The sequence below is a fragment of the Argentina anserina genome, chromosome 5 (assembly GCF_933775445.1).
Source record: "Argentina anserina chromosome 5, drPotAnse1.1, whole genome shotgun sequence".
NCBI lineage: Eukaryota > Viridiplantae > Streptophyta > Magnoliopsida > Rosales > Rosaceae > Argentina > Argentina anserina.
In genome coordinates, this window is record NC_065876.1 from 3,886,018 (window position 1) to 3,912,677 (window position 26,660).

At 39.6% G+C, this 26,660-nt stretch overlaps 8 protein-coding genes across 9 annotated transcripts; 6 read left to right on the forward strand and 2 right to left on the reverse strand.

Annotated features, from left to right (window-relative positions):
- Nucleotides 1-760: 760 nt before the first annotated feature.
- Nucleotides 761-3,291, forward strand: LOC126795113 (nuclear pore complex protein NUP98A-like). The gene is made up of 5 exons (XM_050521935.1): nt 761-1,497; nt 1,638-1,871; nt 1,960-2,747; nt 2,943-3,028; nt 3,111-3,291. Exons 1-4 carry the CDS (start codon nt 1,017-1,019, stop codon nt 2,997-2,999), a joined length of 1,560 nt encoding a protein of 519 aa, XP_050377892.1. The 5' UTR covers nt 761-1,016; the 3' UTR covers nt 3,000-3,028; nt 3,111-3,291.
- A 629-nt stretch (nt 3,292-3,920) lies between these two features.
- LOC126794265 (nuclear pore complex protein NUP98A) lies at nt 3,921-9,400 on the forward strand. 2 transcript variants are annotated; one of them, XM_050520929.1, is made up of 12 exons: nt 3,921-4,010; nt 4,234-4,309; nt 4,616-5,566; nt 5,679-5,912; nt 6,015-6,529; nt 6,937-7,024; nt 7,121-7,178; nt 7,444-7,585; nt 7,665-7,781; nt 7,858-8,032; nt 8,227-8,280; nt 8,425-9,400. In XM_050520929.1, the coding sequence occupies exons 2-12, from the start codon at nt 4,291-4,293 to the stop codon at nt 9,105-9,107; spliced, it is 3,036 nt and encodes a 1,011-aa protein (XP_050376886.1). In that variant the 5' UTR covers nt 3,921-4,010; nt 4,234-4,290; the 3' UTR covers nt 9,108-9,400. The 2 variants fall into 2 exon arrangements, with proteins under 2 accessions (XP_050376886.1, XP_050376887.1); XM_050520930.1 differs by lacking the exon at nt 3,921-4,010 and adding an exon at nt 4,114-4,132.
- Nucleotides 9,401-10,233: 833 nt separating this feature from the next.
- LOC126796511 (60S ribosomal protein L9-1-like) lies at nt 10,234-10,975 on the forward strand. The gene has a single exon (XM_050523352.1). It carries the CDS (start codon nt 10,247-10,249, stop codon nt 10,832-10,834), a length of 588 nt encoding a protein of 195 aa, XP_050379309.1. The 5' UTR covers nt 10,234-10,246; the 3' UTR covers nt 10,835-10,975.
- Nucleotides 10,976-11,111: 136 nt separating this feature from the next.
- On the forward strand, nt 11,112-12,233 carry LOC126796512 (WAT1-related protein At2g39510-like). Its single transcript, XM_050523353.1, has 2 exons — nt 11,112-11,961; nt 12,044-12,233. The coding sequence occupies exons 1-2, from the start codon at nt 11,722-11,724 to the stop codon at nt 12,164-12,166; spliced, it is 363 nt and encodes a 120-aa protein (XP_050379310.1). The 5' UTR covers nt 11,112-11,721; the 3' UTR covers nt 12,167-12,233.
- Nucleotides 12,234-12,258: 25 nt separating this feature from the next.
- LOC126794179 (uncharacterized) lies at nt 12,259-19,451 on the forward strand. The gene is made up of 14 exons (XM_050520837.1): nt 12,259-12,571; nt 12,684-12,796; nt 13,436-13,630; nt 13,705-13,902; nt 14,046-14,289; nt 14,391-14,549; nt 14,750-14,901; nt 15,019-15,146; nt 17,324-17,522; nt 17,611-17,790; nt 18,178-18,418; nt 18,507-18,665; nt 18,809-18,960; nt 19,045-19,451. The coding sequence occupies exons 2-14, from the start codon at nt 12,789-12,791 to the stop codon at nt 19,229-19,231; spliced, it is 2,202 nt and encodes a 733-aa protein (XP_050376794.1). The 5' UTR covers nt 12,259-12,571; nt 12,684-12,788; the 3' UTR covers nt 19,232-19,451.
- On the reverse strand, nt 19,286-21,809 carry LOC126796510 (probable cinnamyl alcohol dehydrogenase 1). The gene is made up of 7 exons (XM_050523351.1): nt 21,741-21,809; nt 21,271-21,363; nt 20,827-20,940; nt 20,513-20,743; nt 20,133-20,418; nt 19,790-19,940; nt 19,286-19,696 (listed from the first exon to the last, which is right to left on the reverse strand). The coding sequence occupies exons 2-7, from the start codon at nt 21,348-21,350 to the stop codon at nt 19,500-19,502; spliced, it is 1,059 nt and encodes a 352-aa protein (XP_050379308.1). The 5' UTR covers nt 21,351-21,363; nt 21,741-21,809; the 3' UTR covers nt 19,286-19,499.
- Nucleotides 21,810-22,499: 690 nt separating this feature from the next.
- On the reverse strand, nt 22,500-24,097 carry LOC126795009 (uncharacterized). Its single transcript, XM_050521817.1, has 2 exons — nt 23,818-24,097; nt 22,500-22,944 (listed from the first exon to the last, which is right to left on the reverse strand). The coding sequence occupies exons 1-2, from the start codon at nt 24,055-24,057 to the stop codon at nt 22,711-22,713; spliced, it is 474 nt and encodes a 157-aa protein (XP_050377774.1). The 5' UTR covers nt 24,058-24,097; the 3' UTR covers nt 22,500-22,710.
- A 1,548-nt stretch (nt 24,098-25,645) lies between these two features.
- LOC126794180 (uncharacterized) lies at nt 25,646-26,359 on the forward strand. Its single transcript, XM_050520838.1, has one exon. The coding sequence runs from the start codon at nt 25,646-25,648 to the stop codon at nt 26,357-26,359; it is 714 nt and encodes a 237-aa protein (XP_050376795.1).
- The last annotated feature ends 301 nt before the right edge of the window (nt 26,360-26,660 follow it).

Below are 26,660 nucleotides of genomic sequence, written 5' to 3' on the forward strand. Positions count from 1 at the left end.
GGCCCAGTCAACGGTATAGTTGGGCTTTGACTCCATACATTTACCCAAATAAAACCTTCCCGCGCTCTCTGCTTACTTTCTAAGCTAACGCACACTGTAACACACACCTCTCTCTCTCTCTCTCTCTCTCTCAAGAGTCACAGTTGCTTCGATCAGGTACTTCGGAAACCCTAATCTTTGTAATTTCTATGTTAATACTGCTATTATTCTCATAATTACTGTAATTAATCCTTTTGATCGCATCAATTGCCTTTGTAATTAACGAATTTTCCCCCAATTAGTTAACCTAAACCTTCCTCGCCTAAACCGACTGCTTCGATTTTTGTTCTTTTAAAGTATATCATGCTCTTCGGTTTAGTGCGGAATTAGTTTGCTCGATTTGGATTTTGATTTCGATCTGTAATTTAATTTCTTAATTTCAATTTTTTTTTTCAGTTTGATATCGATTATATATAGCTATTTCTGGTTTTTGAGCTGCAGATTCATCATAATCGATGGTGCTTGGTTCTGGTATCCCTCATATGTCTTATCTTTACCGGTTTTACATGAACGTGTAGTTTGATTTGGTTGCCTTAGCTTATGTGCATCCAGTGATTTTCATTTCATTTCTACACATGAATTGTTTTTTTTTTACTTTTACTTTTTAATTGATTTTATATGGAATTTTTTTGGGGTGAGAGTTGTAAATTCTGATCGAAGTTTTCGGTTTTATATAACACGGTGCCGACTTTGGAATTTAGCGACTAATCTATTTGGAAGGAGCAATTAATGTGACTGGTATACAATTTGTTTGTGTTTTTGTATCGAGGATGACATGGATTTATGGCAGTTTGTTTGTGGCCTTATGGATATGATTTTTCTTTTGATATATTGTTGTGTTTTATACTGATTTTGGCCCCTTTGTTATCTGTGAAATATGATGTGATTTTGTGGATTTTTTCTCAGCTTTTGGGCAGTCATCCAGTGGCGCATTTGAGTCTTTTGTTGCTTCATCATCACCGGCTTTTGGAACTACAATGTCTGGCTTTGGAACAACTTCTGCTCCTGCTTTCGGAGGATCTTACCCGCCGGGTACTAATTTTGATCAGAGGCCTAATGTGGGAGCATTTTGGTCTAATCCTGCTCAGACTAGTTCTTTAGGAAGCATAAATCAACCATCACAGCCAGCATTTGGGAACAATATGTTTGGTGGAAGTCAGCCTGCATTTGGCATTACTAGCACCCCAGCGTTTGGTGCCACAAGCTCCCAGGGATTTGGTGGTACAAGTACTCCGGTCTTTGGCTCAACATGGAGTCCTGCATTTGGGGAATCAAGAACACAGGCGTTTGGTTCATCTAGCTTCCCTTTTGCTACTCCTACATCAAGTGCACCTGGTTTTAGTTCTTCAACTGCATCTTTCAGCTTTCCTTCCCCTCATGATTTGGGCCAATCAAACTTCACATTCAGTGGCAATCCAGTTGGTGCTTCATCTATTCCCATGCAGAATTTTCCATCTGGTGAGTTTTCAAATTGTACACGAGTGATTGCACATCGTCAAAATATTAAACCGGACCAGTGTTTGCACCGGTCGAGGAATACTTATTTGGTTTTTGTTTTGTTGTCACTGTATTTTATTTTCGTCTGAGTTGTGCTGCAGGAGCTCAAGCAACAATGCCAACATCTGGGAACACTGGCTTTTGGAACTCAGCTTTTGGGGGCCAGCATCGAGGAAGTAGAGTGGCGACATACACAAACACAATTGCACCTGATTCTTTCGGTAATGGTAATAGTCCAACAGTGGTGAGATTCATGTCAATATCGGCCATGCCAGTTTATATAAACAAAAGTCATGAAGAATTGCGCCATGAGGACTATCTCATGGGGGATAGAGGTAATGTAAAAAAAAAAAAAAAATCTCTGCACTTGGCCGTATTGATGGAATTTATAAAGTTTGATGTGTGTCATATTATAACTTTCAGGTGGACTGACTCCTGCTGGTGGGAGTGGGTTTGTCATCTCTACTACACAGTCACGCCATTTGAATCCTTCTTCAGTATTTGCTCAAACATCTTCCACTCCTTTCAATGCCTCAACTTCATCTAGTATATTTTCTCCACAGACTCTATTTACATATACTGGTTTTAGAACTTCATCTTCACCATTCACCCAATCAGCTTCACCTTTTTGGCCTTCTTCTACAACTAATCTTTTTACACCTCCATCATCATCTCCTTCAGTGTTTGGTAAAATGTGCCCTCCATCTTCCTTAAGTACACCAGCAACATCTTCATTCACATTTCCAGCTCCATCATCTTATTCCACATTTAATTTCACTCCCACATCTTCTAATGCTCAGATAGGCAGTGCTTTTGGACAAACATCTAATTCCTTTTGGCCAACTCAAACTCCCATTGGTCAATCAAATATGTTTAATAGCCCTTCCTCTGGGTTTTCTACTCCAATCAACTTTGTTGCACCTTCAACTTCTTCTCCATCTTCATCAGTCTTTGGAAAACTGCCCTCTCCTTTTACCTCACAGACTACATCTGCATTTCCATTTTCTGCTCCCCCTTCAACATCAACTTCCACATATAATTCTGGCCTTCGCAACTTCACACCTTCAACACCACAAACAGGTGGTACTTTTGGGCAGACATCCACTCTCTTTGGTCAAAACATATTCAACAATCCTTTCAGTGGTATTGGTTCAGGGGGCTCTTCGGCAGCTATTCCTACAAGCAATTTAATATGTTTCAGCCAACCAGCTGTAAGTATCCAGCTGTTTCCAACATACATATATAGCATCTTTCATCTTTTAATTCTCCGTGATAAAACATCAGCATTTATGTAAATGGTGCCATAAACTCTTAAACTTACCTGCACTTTTATGCCTAGGCTTGATGCTTCTCACCGAGGAAAATGAATGATTGCAACAGTGTTATTCACTTTGTTTTTGTGCCAGTTTGTAGACAAGGAGTCGGATAAAGACATGGATATGGATGATTGGGTCTTGTGTTGATCCTTGTGCTGCAAGAATGATGATCCATGGTGAGGATTATGCTGCTGATCTCTTGTTCTTCCTTTATGAGGTAACTTCAATTGCGTGCTGACACCGTATTATCCTTTGCAGATCATTTTCCACTTAGAGATGTGACATAGGAATCCTGTTCGTAAAACTGTAAATGGAGTTGGCAAAAGTAGCAGACGCCGGAGGAAGTATTGCTCTATCAAATGTCCTACGAGACAATACATAACAAAGCATGGTAGTATCTAGTACAATCTTGTGAATATTAGACAGTACGAATTCATGCCTATAAGGCTATAACTGTGAATGAATTGTGGATGTGGTTTAGGGCCTACATGCCTCAAATGAATCGATATGTCAAACAGCTTTTCGGTTCCTTGTGCTTTATAAGTCCTCTGCTTCATTAATTTTTCGTGGAATTTGAAAGCAAATATTATAATGATTTTTTAACTCTTTGACCATGGAAATAATCTCAAATGATCTTTTAGAAGCATGTCTAATGACGTCTCATCGCACATTTTCCTTTAAAATAATGACATCTAAAACTTTCCGAAACTCTTGGATGACCATGAAAATATACGTCATGAGAACAAAACTCACACGCTAGTTAGAATGCAATAAATACCACTTTTAATGGCCGAATGAATTACATTATTAATTTCAAACGACCCAACCAGATGACAATTTTCATTTCTTATCCAGTCTCCCATTGGCTGAGACTCCAAAACAGTGAAATTATATAACAGAGAAAAAAGAAAAAAGAGAAACCAACTCGGCCATTTTCGTTTTTCAGATTGTCCGAAATTTTTACGGCCCGTAAAATCCACGCAGAGTAGTGCTTAGTTTTCACGCTAACGAGGCCGTCACTCATCTTCATCCTCTCCATACTCACTACTATTAAACCTTTTTAGCCTTCCTCCAATTTCTCACATACTCAACTTCCTCCCTCCTCCTTCGATCTCACTACCTCAGATCCCCCTGCCGCCGCTCCTTCTTCTCTTTCCGGTACAATAACAAACCCTAGCTTATTCATCTGATCTAACGGTTACTACTACCGCTCGCCGACTATCGATTTTCGTATTTGATCGGATTGCGATGAGTTTCTGAACCTGCTGTTGTTACCTTCGGTTAATTCTGTTTGCGCGTGATATTGTTAGAGCGTTGTGTTTAAATTTCAATTGCTGTGGTCAATTTGTGTTGAATATGCGGTGTGTTGTTGTGTTTACAGATTGAGATCGACGAGTTGTAGCCTGATTTCCGAGATACAGAATCGCCGGAAGTTAAGATGTTCGGTTCTACGAGCCGTAAGATTTCGTCTCTCTTGTCTAGACAATTTTTAGGTTCATTGATGCCTTATAACAACTGCATTCTACGATTTTTGATTCGTTCCGTGTATGGATGAATTGTTTGTGCTGTTTATTGTTTTGATCATGTGTAAGTTTTCATGCTGATGTGTTTTCGACAATCGTACACACATTTTACTTGTGACTTGTGATTACTTCTGGCCTCTTTCGTCTCGTGCAAACTGTTTATAGGGCTTTTATTTCCTGCTGCCTTTGTGTTTGTCTGTCGAGATGAGTTAATTGATGGAGTTTGTTTTTGTGTAACAGCTTTTGGGCAGTCATCTAATAGCCCGTTTGGGTCCCAATCAGTCTTCGGGCAAAGCAGCAACACGAGTAACAACAATCCTTTTGCTCCCCAGCCCCAGCCCCAGCCCTTTGGTAGCACTAACGCCTTTGGCGCCCAAACAGGGAGCTCGCTATTTGGGGGAACTTCTACTGGCGTATTTGGTCAAACCCAATCCTCACCTTTTGGTGCTTCATCTTCGCCAGCTTTTGGACAGCAGAGTTCTCCATTTGGTGCATCTTCTACTCCGGCATTTGGTGCATCTTCAACTCCGGCATTTGGTGCATCTTCTACTCCAGCATTTGGTGCATCGTCTGCTCAAACAAGTCCGTTTGGTGGAGCTTCCGGTTCATCTGCTTTTGGCCAGAAGCCTGCTTTTGGAGCATTTGGGGCGAGTCCTGCTCAAACAAGTCCATTTGGAGGCACAGCTCAACCATCACAGCCAGCATTTGGAAGCAATATGTTTGGTGCCACCTCCTCACCTTTTGGTGCAAGTCAGCCTGCATTTGGCACTAATACTACCTCAGCCTTTGGTTCAACAAATACCTCAGCTTTTGGTAGCCAAGCCACCCCTGGTTTTGGTAGCCAACCCACTCCAGCATTTGGGGCTACAAGCACTTCGCCTTTTGGTGGTACAAGTACGGCCTTTGGTGCCGTCAGTACTCCCGCATTTGGCTCAACACCAACTCCTGCATTTGGGGCAACAAATTCCAGCTTGTTTGGAACTGGGGCGGCCTTTGGGACGACTCCAAGCACCCCAGCATTTGGTCAATCTAGCTCAGCTTTTGGCACAACAACAAGTTCTCCTACTTTTGGCCAATCAAGTTCAGGCTTTGGCTTTTCAGGTGCTCCTGCATTTGGCCAATCGAGTTCAGCCTTTGGTAGCACACCATTTGGTGCGTCATCTCCTTTCGGAGGGCAGAGTTCTCCATTTGGTGAGTATCTGAGATGTTAATGAGTCATTCAACATTCTGACAAGAAATTGTGTTTACATGTAACAGGTCATTATTTTATGGCTTAATATAGCAATAATAAATTCTTGTATAGGTAATGCAGGGGCTCAGGCAGCAACACCAACACTTGGAAACAATGCCTTTGGACAGTCAACATTTGGGGCCCAAGCTGCCCAACGGGGTGGAAGTAGAGCAACTCCTTACACAAGCACATCTGAACCAGATAGTAACGGGATCGCGAAATTGGAGTCCATATCAGCAATGGCAGCCTATAAAGAAAAAAGTCACGAGGAACTGAGATGGGAGGATTACCAGTTGGGCGATAAAGGTATATCTTAAAGATTTTCTATTTAATGTTAAAAGGAACTGTCAGCTTCGATCACTTCCCTTTTGTATAAGATTGTGATTTAACTTAAAGTTGAACTTTCAGGTGGACCGTCTGCTGCTGGTGGGGGTGGCTTTGCATCACCTGTGCAGACAAATCCTTTGAATCCTAATCCTGCAACATCGTTTCCTCAAACATCTTCAAGTCCTTTTAATACTTCAACCTCACCTAGCTTATTTGCTCCGAAAACCTCATCCTTCCCTTCTACTGGTTTTGGTGTTACTTCATCTTCACCATTTAGTTCTACTTCACCGTTTGCCTCATCTTCAACTCAAACAAATTTTTTTTCACCTGCATCATCAACATTTGGTCAAACGGCGGCTCCATCTCCTTTTAGTTCAACGCCTTCCTTTTCATTCTCTACCCCGGTTACATCATCCACTCCCTCATTTAATTTCCCCACTCAATCAAACCCACAGACACAATTTGGTCAAACAAGCACTGGCTCATTTGGGCTGAATACATCTACCTTTGGTTCAAACCTGTTTAATAATACATCCGGTTTGCAGAGCAATTCATTGGGCACTACCAGCAACCAACTGGGTATTAGTCAACCAGCTGTAAGTCTCTCCTCACTCACTCTCTCTCTCTCTCTCTCTCTCTCTCTGTTGTTATCAGAGTGGATTCAAGTTGGGTCAAAGATGTTCTTAAATTTTGTCTTAATAACTTATACATAAGATACCGGATTGATAGGACTGTGGTTCATTATATCCATGTTGTGTTATAGGGGTTCAACCTGCTGAACCATTTGGTACTTGAAAAGGTCAATTTAAAAAAAAATGTGTGTGTGTGTTTGTATTTGCTTTTGAAATTCTAGTGAAAGCAATATTAAGGCACTTCTGTTTATATGCTTTTTTTTTTCTATATAATGTGCAATGTGTCTTTGCATTTTTCATCTTTCATTTAGATGTTTTTAATTGTATGCGATGCTGTTGGATTAACCCGTTCACTATTTTTTTTCCTATAGCCCGCTTTTCCTAATTTCCAGACATCTCAGCCTCTTCAGACTAATCCGTTTAGCTTTAGCAACAACACTTTTAGTCAACCGCAGCCAGGTAACTTGCACTTTGGTAGGATGTATGATGTTTTTTGAGCCTCTTCTGTTTTATTTTGTTGACTGACCTTATTAATTGGTGCTTTTGGCTTTGTAGGCAACACAGCCTTTGGTGGTTTAGCAGGCATATCTGGTCCGAGCAACTTTGGGCAATTGTATGTCATGATTGATATCTTTTGTAGTTACTATTGTGTTAATTGAGTTGTTGGTGTATCACTTGTATTTTCACTAAATTTTAGGATGAATGAAATATCTAATTGAGTTGAGTTCAAAATGTTCACATATTATCTTTGGCAAAATTTTCTGATTATGGTATTTTCCCAATTTGATCCGTTATGGTTTCTATATTGTTATTTAGCTTTGTCCAAGCTGCTGCCCTCTTTATGAATGGACATTAATGAGCTATGTTGTCTTCTACAGGTCTGTGGCTCAAGGTTCTGCAGCTGTACAACAACCAGTACCTGCCACAAATCCATTTGGAACACTCCCCACAATGCCGCAGGTGTCAATTGGTCGTGGTGGTTCTGCCCCCTCAATTCAATATGGAATTTCAAGCATGCCTGTAAGATGCTTTATAAGTTACTTTTTATATTAGTGAGATGGTTAACAATCATGAATGTGACACTCTTATATTCTGCCAGGTCGTTGACAAACCTGCTCATGTTAGGGTGACATCCATCCTGACTCCTCGACATCTTTCACAACGCCGGATTAGATTACCTGCAAGAAAATATAATCCTAAGAATGATAACCCAAAGGTTAGGATGATGCTTACGCCAAACCATAATATGTATGTTTCTTACCGCAGCTTACACTTGTATGATGTGCTTGCAGGCTTTTTTTAGTGATGATGAAGAAACTCCCACCACACCCAAGGGGGATGTTGTTTTCCATCCCAGGGAAAACCCAAGAGCACTTGTCATTCGTCCCCAAGAACAGTGGCCTCTAAGAGCTAGTGCTGAGAAATCAACGGCACAGAAGAATACAGCTGCTCCAGTCCATGAGAATGGTAAAATTTGCTACTTGTTTCATTTTCCTTTTGGTACTAAATTATATTTCTTGTCTGCTTTGTTCATATCTATGAGAGAACTTGAATCATAGATTCACTTGCTTTTGTTTATCCCTCCCAAACACACATGGGTCAGGTTTGTTTTATCCATCATAAACTCTGTTGCTGACTCTTCTTACACAAATCTCTTTCAGGAAAGAATCCAGGGGCAGCACTCTTTGTGGGAGCCAACTCTGCAGATAATAATGGTGAGCATGTGTTTGGCATAGCTTGTTGTATTTATATATTTTCTGTAAATTGAATAGGGTTTATTTTCTGTAAATTGAAACAAAATAAAAACACTTTTGTCCTCTTGGTGGTTGATGGACCTGTTCTAACATGTGTGGTTTCAGAACCAGAAACTTTGCAAGAAAATGGTCCTGTCAAGGAGCATTTAAGTCATGTCAAAGCTAACCAGAAACATAATGGTGTATATGTTGATCACACCATTCAGAAAGGGGACTCACTAAGTGGGCACAGAGCTGGCGAGGCTGCTATAGTATATGAGCATGGTGCTGACATTGAGGCACAAATGCCGAAGCTCCGACGCTCTGATTACTACACAGAGCCTAGAATCCAAGAACTCGCAGCAAAAGAAAGGGCAGACCCAGGGTTCTGCTGCCGTGTGAAGGACTTTGTGGTTGGGCGACATGGTTATGGCAGCATAAAGTTCTTGGGTGAGACAGATGTAAGGCGCCTTGATCTTGAGGGTCTGGTGCAGTTCAACAATAAGGAGGTAATAGTGTACCCTGATGAGAACAAGAAACCTCCTGTTGGGCAAGGACTTAATAAACCTGCTGAAGTAACACTTCTCAACATTAAATGCATTGAGAAGAAGACTGGGTTTCAGTATACAGAAGGACCAAAAGTTGAGAAATACAAGGAGATGCTGAAGAGGAAGGCTGAAGAACAGGGTGCCAAGTTTGTCTCCTATGACCCGAAGAAGGAAGAGTGGACGTTCATGGTTGACCACTTCAGTGGGTACAATCTGAAAGATGAAGACGAATGTGATGTGGATGCTGCCGAAGATTGCTGACAGGATTGAGTCGAGTCGAGGAAGTGTCTGTTTGTTTTTGGCCAAGGGTTGATGACAATTGATTTTGGACCTGTATAGATATTAGGCTTGTGGTATAGCTGCTCACGCCTTGGTCAGCCTGTGTGGTTTAGTGTTTTCATTTATTTTTTGTTCGCCCTCTACTGATCTGGACGCTGTAGGGTAAGCCTCAAATTTCTGGTTCATGTGGAAAGTAGATCGAAGAGATTTTAATGTATTTGATTGTGTAGATGCTTCAGTGCTTTAAATCCATTGGGCATTTGTTTGAGCCTCCATTCGCATGCTGTGATTACTGACGTAGTGACGTTTCTGTATTTACTGCACTAGATGGAAACTAGTTTAAAGTTCTATCCTAGAGAGATGGTTTAGTTTTAACTACGCTTTACGGCTATAGTATGCAAACAGAGAAGCCACATTCACACTTTCTCATTCAAAACTTTCAAAGATCGAACATTTAGTTCCGATGAATTACCACTATGTAAGATTTAAGTCTGTAGAAAAGTGAGTCGGTGTGAAGTCTGTGTTCACCAATTTGCGCAATTTTTTCCTAAAATTATAATTATAACATGCGGTTTTTCAGTGAGGACCATTAAGTTGGAAACTAGTTGGAGATTTTTTTAGTTTCACCCATCATATCCACATCTCAACCGTTTGGTCATTAGGTAAATGAGTAAGTGAAAAGTGAAAATTATCAAGACATCCATAAATGTGATTTACCTATCACGAATCAGAGTTGATCTCATTTGATTCCTTAATGACCACTAATCTCATTTGACTCCTTAATGACCACTAATTTAGTTCAAAATTTGTCGAGGTGACAAACTTACATAAACCAAAAATATATACGTTTGAAATGCAAAAATGTGACTGAAAAGTATGTATTGTAGACTCGGTTAGATTGCCCTCGACCACTCCTCAACTTAATGGTGCTCTATATAATAAAGACTCGTTATCTCCCACAGAGTAGTCTCATACTCTTTTTATCTTTGGGCTTCTACATCTTTATGAAAATAATGGGCTTTTTGGAAGCAAACTACAGACCAGCCCATAAAGAAAACCGCCAGGCTCTCCCGTATATGAAGACGGTTGCCACTGCTAGGGTTGCCGAAGCCAGTGTAAAAATGAAGACGATTCTGTCCTCGGAGACCATGGACATCCCGGACGGCGTCACCGTCAAGGTGAAGGCCAAGGTCATCGAGGTCGAAGGTCCCCGCGGCAAGCTCACCCGCAACTTCAAGCACCTCAACCTTGACTTCGAGCTCGTCACCGACGAGTCCACCGGAAAAAAGAAGCTCAAGATCGAGGCCTGGTTCGGCACACGCAAGACCAGCGCCGCCATCCGCACCGCCCTCAGCCACGTCGACAACCTCATCACCGGCGTCACCAAAGGCTACCGCTACAAGATGCGATTCGTCTACGCTCACTTTCCGATCAACGCCTCCATCCCAAACTCCAGCAACGCCATCGAGATCCGCAACTTTCTAGGAGAGAAGAGAGTCCGGAAGGTGGAGATGCTCGACGGCGTGACGATCACGAGGTCGGAGAAGGTGAAGGATGAGCTCGTTTTGGACGGGAATGACATCGAGCTGGTTTCGAGGTCGGCGGCGCTGATCAATCAGAAATGCCATGTGAAGAACAAGGACATTAGGAAGTTTCTGGATGGGATCTACGTCAGCGAGAGGAGCACCATTGCCACCGGTGACGAATGACCGATCAGTTCACAGTCGGTAGCTATTTTTTGTTTAATTTTCGAGCTTGTTTCGATTTTCTTTTCTATTATGCGAGTGAGGAAATTTTGATCAGGAATTATTGATTACTTATATATATATATTTAATTTAATGTTTAAGCAGAGATTTTGGTAAATTTAAGCTTGTGAATTATGGGAAGCACCTCATGCTGATAGCATTGTCCACTGATGAAAATGCTTTAAAATTTTGGTTTAATTGGTGAACTGATTTAGAGTTCCACTAGCCAAGTAGTTAGCTTCTTTCTTTTGCATCTTTAATTTACTTGGGGCAATCCTTAAGTACTGCAAAAACCCATTGAAAGTTTATAACTTGGAAGCTAAGCTTTAGAATTGCTAGGTCCTTTCGCCTATGTATGTTCTTGAGAGGTAGGCTTTATATACTTTTGTCTTTTCTCAGATTCTCCTTACTTATTATGGATTATCAAATCAGGAAGCAGAGACCTTCACTCCCGATTTCAGTAGCTGTAAAAAATTTCGTGCTCGCAGCATTTGGGAGTTGGGACTACTATCCATCTCAACGTGTACTATGCTGGTTTAGCATTACCCTCAGTAATGTAATCCCAAGTTAGAGCCGTTCCTGCTTGGGTACCATCTCTAATCTGTCGTATAGCCACTTTTCCTTCACTTGTACAAATTATTCTTTGCAAGTTTCTGTTACATATTAATAACCACTTGAGGCGTTTTCGGTTTCTAGTTTTGTGATTTTGAAGGATTACTCTCGAATATGTAACAAATTGCAAGTATAAGCTATATGCGATCACGGGACAGATATTTGTACATAAGCAGTGATAACTATATTTAGAACAGGTTCTTTAGCCCGTTCACAGACTTGATTGCTCCAATTCAGGATGGAGAAACTGAGCATGAAAAGTAGCCGAAGTCAAGCAAAGGTGTTTGGTACGCTTCTCTGCATCGGTGGTTCTCTTATTTTCACTTTCTGGAAAGGAGGTCACTTGTTCAAGGGTTTTGTTGAAAAGCCCCTGATAACTGCGTTTAGCACTCAGAGGCATGGTAAGCAAAACCAAATCAAGGGTTCTGCTCTTATTCTGACTAGTCACATTGCATGGTGTTCATGGCTAGTTCTCCAGGTGATTAAATCCTCGATATAACTTGAACGAATAAAAAACAAGTGTTTTATTGAACTTGCCCTTATGGTTATTTGGCCCACAGGCTATGATCTCCAAAGTCTACCCAGCTCCATTGTCACTTACCACTATCATATGCTTTCGCATCGTTGCAATCTTCCTTTTTTGCCTTGTTCTTTGCAAGAAATCCAGCTTCATGGAGACTTGAGTGGAACCTGCAACTTTTAACCATCATCTACTGTGCGAGTATTTCTCGTTATATATGCATACATGTTTATCTTGTATATCCATCCAGACAGTGATCTGAAAACCAATGATTGGATTGTTGTTAAAATGTGGGTTTGAGCTCTTCAATCTCGGCAATCTTGCGATTATACCAAGCATAGAGCTCAAATTGGTTAATAGCATATCCCAAATTCCCAATCATCAGCAAGGTTAAGCTCTAACTACTACATATTCAGGGAATTGTATTGTCAGCACTAGTCTATTACCTGCAAGCGTGGTGCATCAGTCACAAGGGACCAGTTTTTGCGGCTATGTTTAGTCCTCTACAGGTCATTATAGTGGCAATGTTCTCGGCAGTTGCTTTTGCGGAGCGGCTTTACGTTGTCAGGTAAACTGAAGAACACAATCACATTGTTCGTGTCCATGTCGCTTCCTTTTCTTTCTTTTTCTTTTTTCAGTTTTTGTTAAGCAAATGCATAAACTGATTGAACTATTTGCAGCCTGGTCGGAGCATTCCTCATTGTCGTTGGCCTTTACTGTGTGATATGGGGAAAGAAGCAAGATGGTCTTGTTGATGAACCCACACAGAATGGAAAAGGAGAACAATGATAAAGTACTTGCCATTCCTTGATTGATATTCAAGCGAGAAAACCTGTTATTAGTGAAAGGACATGTTCATGAGAACAACTGATATGTGTGGAAAAAATTTTACACCAGGGAACTTTCGTAAGAAATTCTGATAATATATTCTAATAATGAATCGATGTGATTCTCCACTTGCAAAACGTTGCTCCATTTTAAAAGTTTTGGATTTTAGTTTGACTTTGATGAATTAGGTAACTACCTTTGTCTGCCGGAGTCAAAATTTACATCAGCTTTCTTTGTTACTTTTTTCCGCATTCTTTTCCTTTGTACCAAAATCTGGACAAAACCACATGATGAAAACAATGTGCACATGAAAATGCCCCAGAATTTGCTCCAAAAGAGTTGCACCATCCCTGCAAGTTAAATTCTGTTTAATTCAGGAACCTGATTTGAGTAAGATGAGTTCATTTCTGTTTCATTCAGGGACATTAAGCATAATTGCATCATTGGTTAACTGATTGTGAATTCCGGTACCTATGTAAATTCTTTTTGCTTTCCCACTTTAGTTTTAACTATAGACTTGAAGAGTATTACCCTAGAGGGAATGGTAGGATGTGTTCCTTCAGTACTATAAACTTGAAGCAAAGTGATCCATTTTGAATTATAGCATGCAAGTACATACGGAGGGCATGGAGGGCTGCAGTTACTACCTGGCAATGGTATTTGCTCAGCTATCCTATGGTGCATCAAGTATCCTCACAAAATTTTCTCTATTGCAAGGCCTCGATCCAATTGTCTTTGCGGTTTATAGGCATGTTATAGCCATGCTTTTGTTAGCACCATTTGCTTACATTATTGAGAGGTGAGCTCTACGTTCTAAACATTTTTGATGTGGTTATGTGCTATTAAGGAACCGCAGAAATTAATCAATACTAGAATGAATTTGCAAAGCAGGAAGCAGAGACCTGAACTGTCAATTTCAACAGCTGCAAAAACATTTTTGCTTGCATTATTTGGGACTACCATCCATCTCAATGTATACTATGCCGGTCTATCATATATTCCCCCCACAGTTGCTTGCGCACTGGGTAATGTAGTCCCAAGCTTGACGTTTGTATTGGCGGTTCTCTTTCGGTATGTTCTCTACTCACATTGTGATAAAAGCTTGATGTTTAGAATATCGGAAATGTAATAAAATCGAAGAATAATGCAACATAGCTTTAGGCACAATTGAGCACATGTACTTTCCTGTTCAGAGTTTTCTTGCTTTTATACAGGATGGAGAAGTTGAAGATTAGAAGTCGGAGAGGTAAAGCAAAGGTGTTTGGCACACTAGTCTGCGTTGTTGGTTCTCTTATTTTTACTTTCTGGAAAGAAGGTTACCTATTCAAGGCTTTTGTTGAGAAGCCACTTATCAATGCATATAACACTGAGATGAAGCATGGTAAGGAAAACTGGATCAAGGGTTCGGCCCTCATTCTCACTAGTCATGTAGCATGGAGTTCATGGCTAATCCTCCAGGTAAATAAATCTTCGATTTCAAATGACATTTCTATTTACATCAAAATTTAGTGGATAGTTTATAGATCAACTAGACCATATGGTTATCTTGCTCGCTGCAGGCGGTAGTCTCCAAAGCGTACCCTGCTCCATTGTCACTAACCACCCTAATCTGCTTTTTTGCATCATTGCAATCTTCCCTTGTTGCCTTGTTCTTTGCAAGAAATCCAGCCTCATGGAGACTTGAGTGGGATTTGAAACTTTTAACCATCGTCTTCAGTGTGAGTGTCTTCTTTTGTGTACTTTATTGTATATATGGAATCTTCCCAAATGTGGATCTGAACGTTTCAGTAGTTGGATTCAGTATTGTTTTAATGTGGGGGATTATAAGTTTCCAATCAAACAGTAAGACAAGTGAGGCTTGATTTTGTCACTACTATATATTTCCTCAATTTCTCTCAATCTGATTCTTTTGTATTAGGGAGTTGTGGTCTCAGCAGTAGTCTATTACCTGCAAACATGGTGCATCAGACATAAGGGACCAGTATTTGCAGCTATGTTTAGTCCCCTACAAGTTATTATTGTGGCAATCTTCTCGGCCATTGCTTTCGCAGAGCGAATTCACTTAGGAAGGTAAATTACTTTCTTTTATGTTCCATATTGATACAACTTCCCAGTTGCGTCTTGTAAGCTTGATAGTACTATTACTTTCTGCTTGTCATAAATAATCTCATCTAGAAATATTTTCAGCTTGATTGGAGCATGTCTCATCATCGTTGGTCTTTACTGCGTGCTATGGGGAAAGAACAAAGATGGAGCTATTGCTGATCTCACCGAGAATGAAAAAGGAGTACTTAATGGTGGCATATCCATGAATGGTCGATACAGTGATGAAGCCTGAAACTAGAAACTAGATGAAGGACAATCATAAGAACAATTGATGTAAAAGAAAATTTTGTTTTAGCATGAGTCACAAAGCCCTCTATGAAATTCATGTTTATCCACATAATCTCTTAAACACATTAATATGCTGTTGATCGAATCCAAATTAATTTACAAATAGAGTTTAAACATTCCATATGAACTTTTTTCTTTTACATCAAAGAAAATGACACTCAATATGATAGCAGACAACTAGGCTGCACGGAATCGGGTACAGGTACGTGGAAGCGTTTTTTTTCAATTTTTTTAAGAAGCGAATGCGTTTTGAAAACGTCGAAATAAAAATTATATATATATATTATACACAAAAATAAACATAATAACAAATTTTTAGTTTAAGTAACTCAAAGTCTCAAATAACTTAAATAATTTAGTATTCTACATTCGAAAATAACACAAATATAATAAGAGAGCTAAGTATCAACAAGAGGAAGGGAGGGTCGATGACTGGGCGAGAGGTCAAAAATATGTCGAAATAAGTCATTTGACTCGACGGAGATAGGTTTAGCCTTTTATTTTTTAGAAAAAAATATATATTAAAAACACTTATTTTATCGGAAACTCGCATTTCTAAAACACTTTTTTTTTAAAACGCGGTTCCATTGCGGTTCCGTAATGGTTTCGCTTCGGAAGCGGGAAATGCATTTTCCCCTGCATTTTCGTGCTTCCTAGGCAGATAGTAAGAACATAAATTTTGATCTCTGTTACACATATTAATATAAAGTCTAAACCGTGTAATTGCTTTATTTTCATAGAAGCACTTAAATTTTGATCTCTGTTACACATATTAATATAAAGTCTAAACCGTGTAATTGCTTTATTTTCATAGAAGCACTTCAATCATAGCTGGAGAGGACTGAATCACCTTCTCCGAATTTGGCCCTCTTTCCGTTTCTTAATAGGAGATTTTGATGAGAGGTCTTTGTTTATATTCATGGTTTATTATATTTAGTTATAAGCCGATGTGGTTCTATTAGCAAATGGTTTTTGATTGTGCAAATTGGTATCCATTTTAAAGATGCTGATGCTGATTCTATTGAATGCAAATTTCATATCGGATGAGCCTATTGGTTATTAGTTTTTCGTCAATCTTTTCCTCTCACTACAAGAAATGTGAGCATTACTCATAATCCATGAGCACCTACAGTAGTTCTTATCCAATTAGAGCTGATTAAAACCATAGTCACACCTCACTAACTATTAAGCTGGTATTTGTTCAGCTTGAGGTGGCATACTGATATAAGCAACCTTCTTTTGTGGGAGTGGATTAGAGTGGAAGTTGCACATGTTTTCATCTGGTGATTAGCATATCCACTAATTAGTTTATCCAGGATTTAAGTTGTGAGTGCCAAAAGTCTAAAGAAAACAATACAATCTTGAGCAATAATTAGTGTTGTATAGCAGTAAGCAACCATACGTCTGATACCAACATGCACAGAAAAAGAAAAAAAAAAAGCTTGCATGTGTCTGCATAATACAAAACATCATCACTTGCATCTCTAAAAATCTCAAGCTACTGATGGTATTGAACAAATTGATTCGGGGAAAATCTTGTTCACAGCACTAACTGATACACCATATATAGAACAAGGAATTTCCACTCTAAACTCTAAACTTAACTAGCAAATATATATTGAGGCCAGCCCTGAAGCTATATAAATATCAGTAATTTCTCAAAATGAAGTGCAGTTGCTCGCTGTCAGTGCAGATATCACATCCCAACCTAAACCTAACTAAACAACAGGACAGTAGGAAGTCCGACAATCGAATTCACCTCCTAATCAGTGTCCTCCATTGTGGAAGAAAATTTTGACGTAATTTTGTAGTGCATCTGTACCAAAATCTGGACAACACCTCAGTGTGCACTAAATGGAAAATTCCCCAAAAATTATTCTGAAAGAGTTGTACAATCCAAGTGTTTCTCTATTCTGTTTTTTGAATCCTTTTTTATTTTAAGGTGAGTTGCATGTGAATTCCACTAGCTATTTAGTTAATTGTTTTTGAACCTTTTTTTCTAACTAAAAAGAGTGGTACTTAGAAGGTGTGGTTCTGGTTGATCCTTCGCTACTATAAAAACCAACTAACTGAAACTTGTTAGTAAAGTTATTAATAGATTCCATCATAGCAGTTCATATAAACATGGAGGGTTGCAGATACTACTTGGTAATGATACTGGTTCAGCTAGCCTATGGTGGATCAAGCGTCCTCGTTAAACTTTCTCTTGAGGAAGGTCTCAAGCCAGTTGTCTTTGTGGTTTATAGGCATGTTCTGGCCATGTTTTTGCTAGCACCATTTGCTTATGTTCTTGAAAAGTAAGCTGTATATTTTTGCATATTTTCAGACTCATATTGTTGCTAAGGAACAGAGAAAACTAATACTACAGTGAATTTTGCAAACCAGGAAGCAGAGACCCTCACTCTCATTTTCAATAGCTGCAAAAGTATTTGTGCTGACATTATTCGGGACTACCATCCATTTAAATGTGTACTACACTGGTTTAACGTACACCTCCCCCACAGTTGCTTGCGCCTTGAGTAATGTAGTCCCAACATTGACATTTCTAATGGCAGTTTTGCTTCGGTATAGTCTCTACACACATAGCGTAAATCCATCTTTCCTTAATTCTCAAATAATATGAATTAAGCCATTGCAGATATGTTTGGTTCTGTGCTTGTGCTTATGCATGTTCAAAGTAATATTGTGTAGCAATGAAGGTTTAACAGTCTACTGTGCTTTACTTTGTTAATACATCCTACACCAGCTCCATGCACTTGTAGACTAGCTCCATGCACTTGTGGACTAGCTCAAGGCCAGACGATGATAGTCAACCATTACATGGAGTCAGTCTACTACAGTATGGAGTTGGTCTAGTTGATGCTGATCCATTGATGTACTATAGACAAACTGAAAATATATTCGAAAAATTTTCAAGCCTAAGCAGGTGATCAACTACTTGTTCTCATGCAGGATGGAGTATTTGAATATAAGAAGTGTCAGAGGTCAAGCAAAGGTCGTTGGCACACTTCTTTGCATTGGTGGTTCTCTAATGTTCACTTTCTGGAAAGGGTACCTATTCAAGAGTTTTGTTGAGAGGCCACTGATCAGTATATATAGCACTCAGTTGAAGCATGGCGACGAAAACTGGATCAAGGGTTCTGCTCTAATTCTGATTAGTCATATAGTATGGTGTTCATGGCTGATTCTCCAGGTGATTAAATCCTTGATTTCAGATGATATCTCTATATAGTAGATTAAGTGGTTTTTCAACATGGACTTGTGGTTTCTTTGGCTCACAGGCTGTGGTCTCCAAAGTCTACCCAGCTCCATTGTCACTGACCACCCTGATATGCTTTTTCGCATCATTGCAATCTTCCATTGTTGCTTTGTTTTTCGCAAGAGATCAAGCTTCATGGCGACTTGAGTCGAATGTGCAACTTTTAACCATTGTCTACAGTGTGAGTGTTTTCTTTTGTATCTGTTTATCTTTTGTTCATATTTTGATCTGAACCATTGAGTACTTAAATATATTTCATTCGGCCTAGTACCATATATATATTTCATTCCATTTGTTTTCATACGCTTATTTCTTTTGTAATAGGGAGTTGTGAGCTCAGCATTAGTCTATTACCTGCAAACTTGGTGCATCAGCTACAAGGGGCCGGTGTTTACAGCTATGTTTAGTCCCCTGCAAGTCATTATTGTCGCATTGTTCTCAGCATTTGCTTTTGCTGAGCGATCTCATGTCGGCAGGTGAACTATTCTGTTCTTCTGTCTTGCTACTTCACAATTTGATAAAATATCATGAAAAGTCAAATAAATTTGGGTTATTTGCAGCTTAATCGGAGCTATTATCATTATCGTTGGTCTTTACTGTTTCCTATGGGGAAAGAAGAAAGATGGACTTGTTGCTGCAGTCACAGATGAAAAGGGAGTACTTAATGAGGATAAGGTGGTCGCCATTACGCTGAACGATATTAAAGTGACGAATCCTGTAACTACAGAACAGGCAGTCCCAACCTAAGAACAGTTGATAACAATGAAAAGTTTGTGTTAGCAATAGCATGATTCAGAATATCAATCCCATTAGAAATTTGATGTTTTTTCACATAGTCTCGGTTCTCTCTATCAAATTATGCAGAAGTTCAATGCCAATAACAAGTTTCTCAAGGAATTCTCACCCTAAACACACCGCCTTGTAAAGTTCTAACTAGACAACAAAATCAAAGAGGAAAAATTCTGCTTATCTTATTTTACTAGATACTTTGAAATTCTGCTTATCTTCCATGGTATCATTTCAGGGAGTTTTCAATGTCAATCACAAATCGGTATTTCACATCTCTCTTTGTAAGCCTGTCAATAGCTTCATTTGCATATTGAATTGGAATTACTTCAATCATTGGGTGGATTCCATGAGCGGCACAAAAATCTATCATTTCTTGTGTATCCTTTGTTCCACCCGTTAGACTACCTGAAATGGTTCTCATACCTGTCAAAATGTAGATGAAATTAAAATCACTATCCTTGTAAGAGTTGGATATATGAAAACTATAATTTCTATCATTTGAAAATGCCAAAATACCTAGATTAAGGTTTGCAGGGCTGAATTTGACTTCACTGGGAAATCCCACCAAGACAAATGTTCCACCAGTCTTCAACAATGCCATGTATGGATCAAATGGGTGATCACCAGATGCTGTGTCAACTATAAAGTCAAGCGACTTCACCAAGGCCTGCATAACAAAAGGCCGAAAAATGAACAAGAAATGCATGGATAGTCAATTTCACTATTTCTTTGTGGTCAGGTGAAAAACAAAAAAAGCGGCTTCATGACAAAAAAAAATCCCTTAATAAATACCATAACAAGAATAGATCACCAGATTTGGTCAGGTAAAAGAAAGTTGCTTTATGAGAATGTTGCTTACCTTCATCTGCTCTTGGTCAGATGAGAGCACAAATTTATCGGCACCAAGCTGACTTAAGGCTTCCTCTTTCTTGGATATGCTCGTGCTGAAAATTGTTACATTCAAACCAAATGCCTTTCCAAACTTCACTGCCATGTGACCGAGACCACCAAGCCCAATCACGCCTAGAGATTTACCTGGGTTGTTCATCTTATGGCGCATCATGGGAGCATAAACAGTAATTCCGGCACAGAGCAAAGGTGCAGCTGAGGCCAAGGGGTAGTTATCAGGTATCTTGTAGCAGTACCTTTAACATGAGTAGGTATTAGGTTAAAAGCAGCAGAACTTTAAGTACAACTATATCAAAGGATGGAAACAGTCTGTAGCAATAAACTTCATACCTATCATGAACAACTATATGACTAGAGTATCCCCCTTTGGTAACTGTACCATCAGCATCAACACCATTAAAGGTAAAAACTGATCCCTTTACGCACTGAACTTCAAGTCCATCATTGCAATACTCACAATCTCTGCATGAGTTAACATACGTTCCCACTCCAACACGGTCACCAACTTTAAACCGCTGAACATTTGAACCTACCTCTTTTACAATACCTGCAATCTCGTGTCTGCATAAAAAAAACAAAAAACAAAAATGTTTTAGACAGAAATACAGCAGCAACAATATATGGTAGTCAGTCAGTCTGCATACCCAGGCACTAAAGGGTACTTTGAGTCTCCATGCTTATTTCTGGTCCAAATCACATCAGCATAACAAACTCCGCAATGAGTGATTCTAACGGAAACATCCTCGGTTCCAATATCCCTGAAGTTAGATTCCCAGACAAATAAAAAATGAGTAATTCACAAAGTCGACATGATCACCTACTAGATGCAACTGCTCTAGATAATCAACACTCTGAGAGTTATACTACGGCCTAACAATGACAATTTCGTTTTAAATCATATCCTCAATTCTATCTGAAGTCGTTTGTCATCACAGCTTAACTGCATTACATTCAATAATCGAAGACCACTATAATTTAAAAGAGTGTAATGCTTCAAGAAAAGGGCTTTCTATTTAATCTTTCCACGATTGACGATAATTATGAAATCGGTGCAACTTTTATAGAGTAAAAATGACTCGAAAACACACCTGCGGCTAAACTCATAATGTGATAGAACCCCAGATGGATCCCTTGCAGCATATCCAATGCAATTCCCCTTTTCACTCATTGCTGACTAATACCTATAAACACACAGCAACCAAACATAGATTCCATTAGGATAAAGCTATAAATGATTGGGCATTCCGTCTCAAATTGACTGATCTTTATTATAGAACATTTTGCAATACAACAGATTCTGAATACCAACTAAAGTGACTGTTATGTGACTTGTTAACTACCGACTACACATCAACTGGGTGTCTAATATTTGGGAAAAGATTGGATCTTTTTGTTGTTCCACTGATACCCAAATAGTGAAAGACTGTCTAAACCACACGAAAACAAGGCTTTTCATGTTTTACAAAGCTAATATATGATAAAAAGATCAGACAACGGTCTTTCAGATACAAATAGCTTTGACATCAACATGAAACTGAAACAGTGCGTGTTCGCTTACCCAAAGCTATGGACAGAGAGAGAGCTCTCTCGTCTTTGTATGAGAGACAAACCCAACTCGACGTTACTTGGCACTTATTACGACTCTATCGTGTCTCTATCGTTTTATAGCAGCCTCTATCTAGTATCTAGTATAAATCGTCATCCTTTACGACATCATCAAAAGAAAAACGTCATCCAATACGATATGGTGTGAGGTATAGAGGTAGTCTTCTACCGAAAATTCGTTCATTTTCAGCAAACCTACTACTGTGGTAGCACTATAGTCACTAGTTTGAGTCAATTGTTTGTTTTGACTAAAGAATTTGGAGCGTGTATTACACACTCTATTAGAAAAAAGGAAAAGTCATATTATACTAGATAGAGGCTGCTATAAAACGATGTGTTATACATGGTGAAGGGAAGAAGCTCCGGTCTTCTACTCTAAATTAGTAAATTATAGAGCCAATGAAATATGTAGTCAGTTGAGAATAGATGTCTGACACAACAAAGTTATACCTGATAAAATAAGTGGAAACACAACGTTGGCCCAAATTGGAAATTTCCCCACAAAAGTGCTTGTTTTCCAGTAGCTAAAATCAGTCACACTATAAGGCTGTTCATCTTCACTTTTAACCTTGCTCCCACATTACCACAGACATACTCCAGCTCTGAATCTAAACATTCACTGTTCTTAGATCAATAAAACAAAGATTGTGCAATCCACTCTACAGTCTATTGAGAGCGATCGTAAGACAAACATTGAAATTCAGTCGTGCTAAAATTCAAAATAACATCTGCCACCAACATTATTCTAGATATTCCAACTTGTCATCCTAAACAATACAAAGTAAGCTACAATAAGAAATGCATTGTGAAAAGGGGCGAAGCTAAGTGATCAATTTCTCATCCAACCAAAAGGAGCACTGGAATCGCAATGGTTTATATGAAGCAGACAGGTCCCAGCCTGAAGCAGATGCTATGACACAGAGCTACCTCCTTTGCTTTTGCTTTTTCTTCTTGGAGGAAGGCTTCTTAGACTGCACTTTTACTGCAGTAGATTTTATAAACTCAGTAACATGAGGGTCTTCAGGTAGTGTACATAACAAAAAAATTTTGTTTGAACCAACTTGGTTGGGAAACAGCTTCAGCATCTTCCTTCCTCTCATCCATTTGAGCATTATCTTCATGTGTGTTTTGCTATTCAATCCACTGACACCAGACTCCTGATTATTTCAAATTCAAAAGGACGTGATCAGAACCATGAACCTATAAAAAAAGAAGAATTTGATTCATCCTTAAGGCAATGTTGTTTAAAAAAACAGCTCTAGGACAGTGAGGACAAGATAGCAGGCATATCAAAGAAAACAAGAGGGTGAAACATTTATCAGTTTGATAATTGTAAATGCAGTACGCACCAAAGAAAATTTGCACTATCATAGACAGTATAACTGTATAAGCTCCCTGGCTTCATATAACAACTAAAGAGTTACAATGTCTACACTTCAGAGTCAACAACAGCAACAAGACGAAAGTATGGTCAGCCTGAAAATGTTTTTACTTTAAGCTCGAGAACTATATATCAGGCTGGAAACAAACCCATAGCTAAACAATCTTGCAATTCTATTCATCAGAATAAGTGTATAACTAAACTAGAGCTAACACCAGCTCTTCAATAATCAGGTAAGTATGACTAAGCAACCTCCTATAGTTAAGATTGAAACTATATTACTCTAGTGAATGACAACACCATTATATCATCTAAAAAATTGTGTGAGATGTGATTCAACACATTACAATCTTCCTGAACCCTTCAATTCAATCCATTCTACAATAACATAAAACCCAATCACCCACAACACAAATCCCACACTTGAGCATTTGATAAAATCTCACACTCCACAGACCAAACGGACTGGAAATGACAAATGACCAAATGGGCAAATGGGTCCAGCCAAAAATGTGCAAGCTTTAGTAGAATCATACACATCAAAACACACAAACAAAATAAATAAATAAATAAAAACCCAAACTTCGCATTTTCTATCACAAAACACTAAAATGGGGATTCTTTAAAAGGGGGTAGCAAAAGATACAACCTTGGCTTGAGCCCAAGTATTGGGGATGGTGATAGGTCCATGTTGCTTGACGACGTCGTATAGATCCCTCGCAATTGTATTCGCCTCCGGAAAACTCACCTTAGGGTTTATCTTCCTCAAATTCTCGGCGCGTTCCTGAGAAAAGTACCTCGAAAACGACGCCGTTGCGGCTCTAATCAAACCATCCCCACTACATTTCGCACCCGAAGATGCCCTAAATGCGCGACCGGCGAGCCACATCGCTCTTTTTTGGTCCTCACTGAAAAAAATGTAGCCGGAATCTGATTCAGGGGTTTAAAGTCTCAGAGAGGAGCTACAAAACCCTTCTAGGTCACGTGCCGCTCACGTGCATAATTATACGACTCTGATTTGTGCGTCGTCTTGTATAATAAATAGGAAAGCTGTTTGTGTGTTTTTTTTTCCTAATCAGCCTACGTTTCCTACTTCCCGTTGGATTGCCTAAAGGAGAAGGAAAGGAGAATTTTAGAAAGATGTATAGATAGGGGTACCTAGCATCCGTGTTAGCTATAGTTTACTTGTTATTGAAGAGTTTTCATGATGTTCAAGGTGTCTAGATGGCTTAAGGCGTTGTGGCCGGTTCGGAGATCAAGTAGGCTACACCCGGTTAATGATGGGGTTACAAATGTGAGGCTTTTCATTAGCATGGATACCTTTGTCATGTCGATTCCCCTTCACTCAGGAACAGATGAGATGGTTGATTTAAGCTCTAATCATGTTCAAAGAATGAAAAGTGATTGTTTGAAAGCCGAAGACTGTTCTATATGCCTGGAGGACTTTCAAACGAGCATTCATCGTCAAGTTTGTCGCTTGCCGTGCTCGCATTTTTTTCATGCGATATGCATTGAAACATGGTTTCAAATGAGCTCAGTTTGTAGATGCCCGTTTTGTCGACAACTAGTGCATGCCTCATCTTCCGCTGCTCACCAATAGTGTGCACTTGGCCGGTCACTATGACTAAAAAAATATGTGATACTTCAAATTCTACCACTGATGATCTAGTACTTGAAATTCTTATGATACTTGATGGCCTCGGTTGTAGATGTACTTATAAGTAGTGTGCATGTATTACACTTTGATAGTATTAATAAAAGCAGAGAGAAGTTAAAATCAAAAGTATTGTAATTTGTTATTTAATATTATTTACTAAACGAGTATATATTTTAGACAGTAGCCACAAAACGATTTACTTTATAGCTATAATTAAATTTATAACAAAAGTGGGTGTGCATGACTCAAACTTTTGTGCTAAGGTTTTGGTTTAACATATTTTCACTTATTAGCAATTCGATCAAAATTTACATTTTTAAATGGGATTTTGATAATTAAGGGCATTTAAATACTTAAAATGTTAATGAGGGTCCCTAATTTGGAATTCTGATAAATAAGGAGCCGAACAAAAACTCTACCCTTTAAATTTTAAATTATTACAAGTGTACCACTCATTAACCCTATTGTTTCACAACCACCCACCCAATTTTTTTCTCTCTCCTAAACTCATCCATTCGTGTCTCTCAAACTCTCTATTTTCTTTGTTGAACAAAAATGTTGGGTCTCACTTCTCTTTTAGCCCACTGTTTTGGCATATCTATCGTTTAGTCCACTTATGAGATATATATGTAATAGCCTTGTGCTAGTAGAGAGAATAATGAACAACTATCCAGTATTATTTCTGCCTTTATCGTCTTCTGCATCTATTTTCAGTATTTTCATGTCCTGCAACTCAATTCTTCTTCAATCAACCAACCTAGATTTAATCCCCAAAGAGTGTGAGCCTAACATTGGTATCTAGAGCCAGTACCGTTCCATGATGCGTAACCTTCACCAACAACCTCCTTCCTTACCATTTTCCACTGCGTTAGCTGACCCTCCTCACCCACCACCACCTTCTGGCTCTGTTCTTCCCTCTTCCTCTAACTCCTCTGCTAACACCCAGTTTCCCAACTTCCAAAATACAGTCGAGTTCTTGCAAGATCAGAATGATGCTCTACACCTTTCAATGGAAAAGCTCACACAGCAGGTCCAAGCTTCTCAGGCTGCCTTTGAGAACAAGATCTCAGCCCAGATTTCTTCGCTGCAAAACACTATTGTGGCGGCAGCTTTCTACCGTCCGAGCACACAAATATCCCCCCAAACAGATCTGTTCTTGAACCAGTCAAGCGGCAGCTCCACACCCCACCCTCCTCCCCTCCTGTGGCCTTCTCTCTCGGCTCCACAGCAACCCACTTTTCCGCCCACCATCCTTCCTTCCCAAACATCACCTCTGTCCGGGATGTCGAGCAGCACCACGACGTACTCGGTGGTCACTACGCCGAACCACACCACTACTCCACTCCCTCCTCCTGGTTTTACAAGCTTCTCTGCTCCATCCCAATCTACCCCACCAGGTTTTGTTTCACATCCCAATTCATCACAGTTCCCTCCCCGTTACAATTCCAACCCACCTCCAAACCAGGAACCGCCGCATTACAAGGCACCGAAAGTGGAGCTCCCACGGTTTAATGGCAAGGATGTATTGGGCTGAATGGCAATGGTGGAGCGTTATATGCGCTTCTACAACGTTCCTCTTCATGAACGTGTGTATCTCGCTTCTTCCCATTTAGGTCCCTCTGCTTCGATTTGGATGAATGCCTTCGAGCAGCGCCACCCCTGCGCTACTTGGCAACAATTTGTTACGGCGTTGCTCGACCATTTTGGTACCGGCACATCCAGCGACTTCAAGGCGGTGCTCTCTCACCTGCAGCAAGAAGGCACGGTGGATGAATTCGTGGCGGAGTTCACCAAGCTTTCTTGTCGCGCGCCTAACTCGTCGGACGCCGATTTGG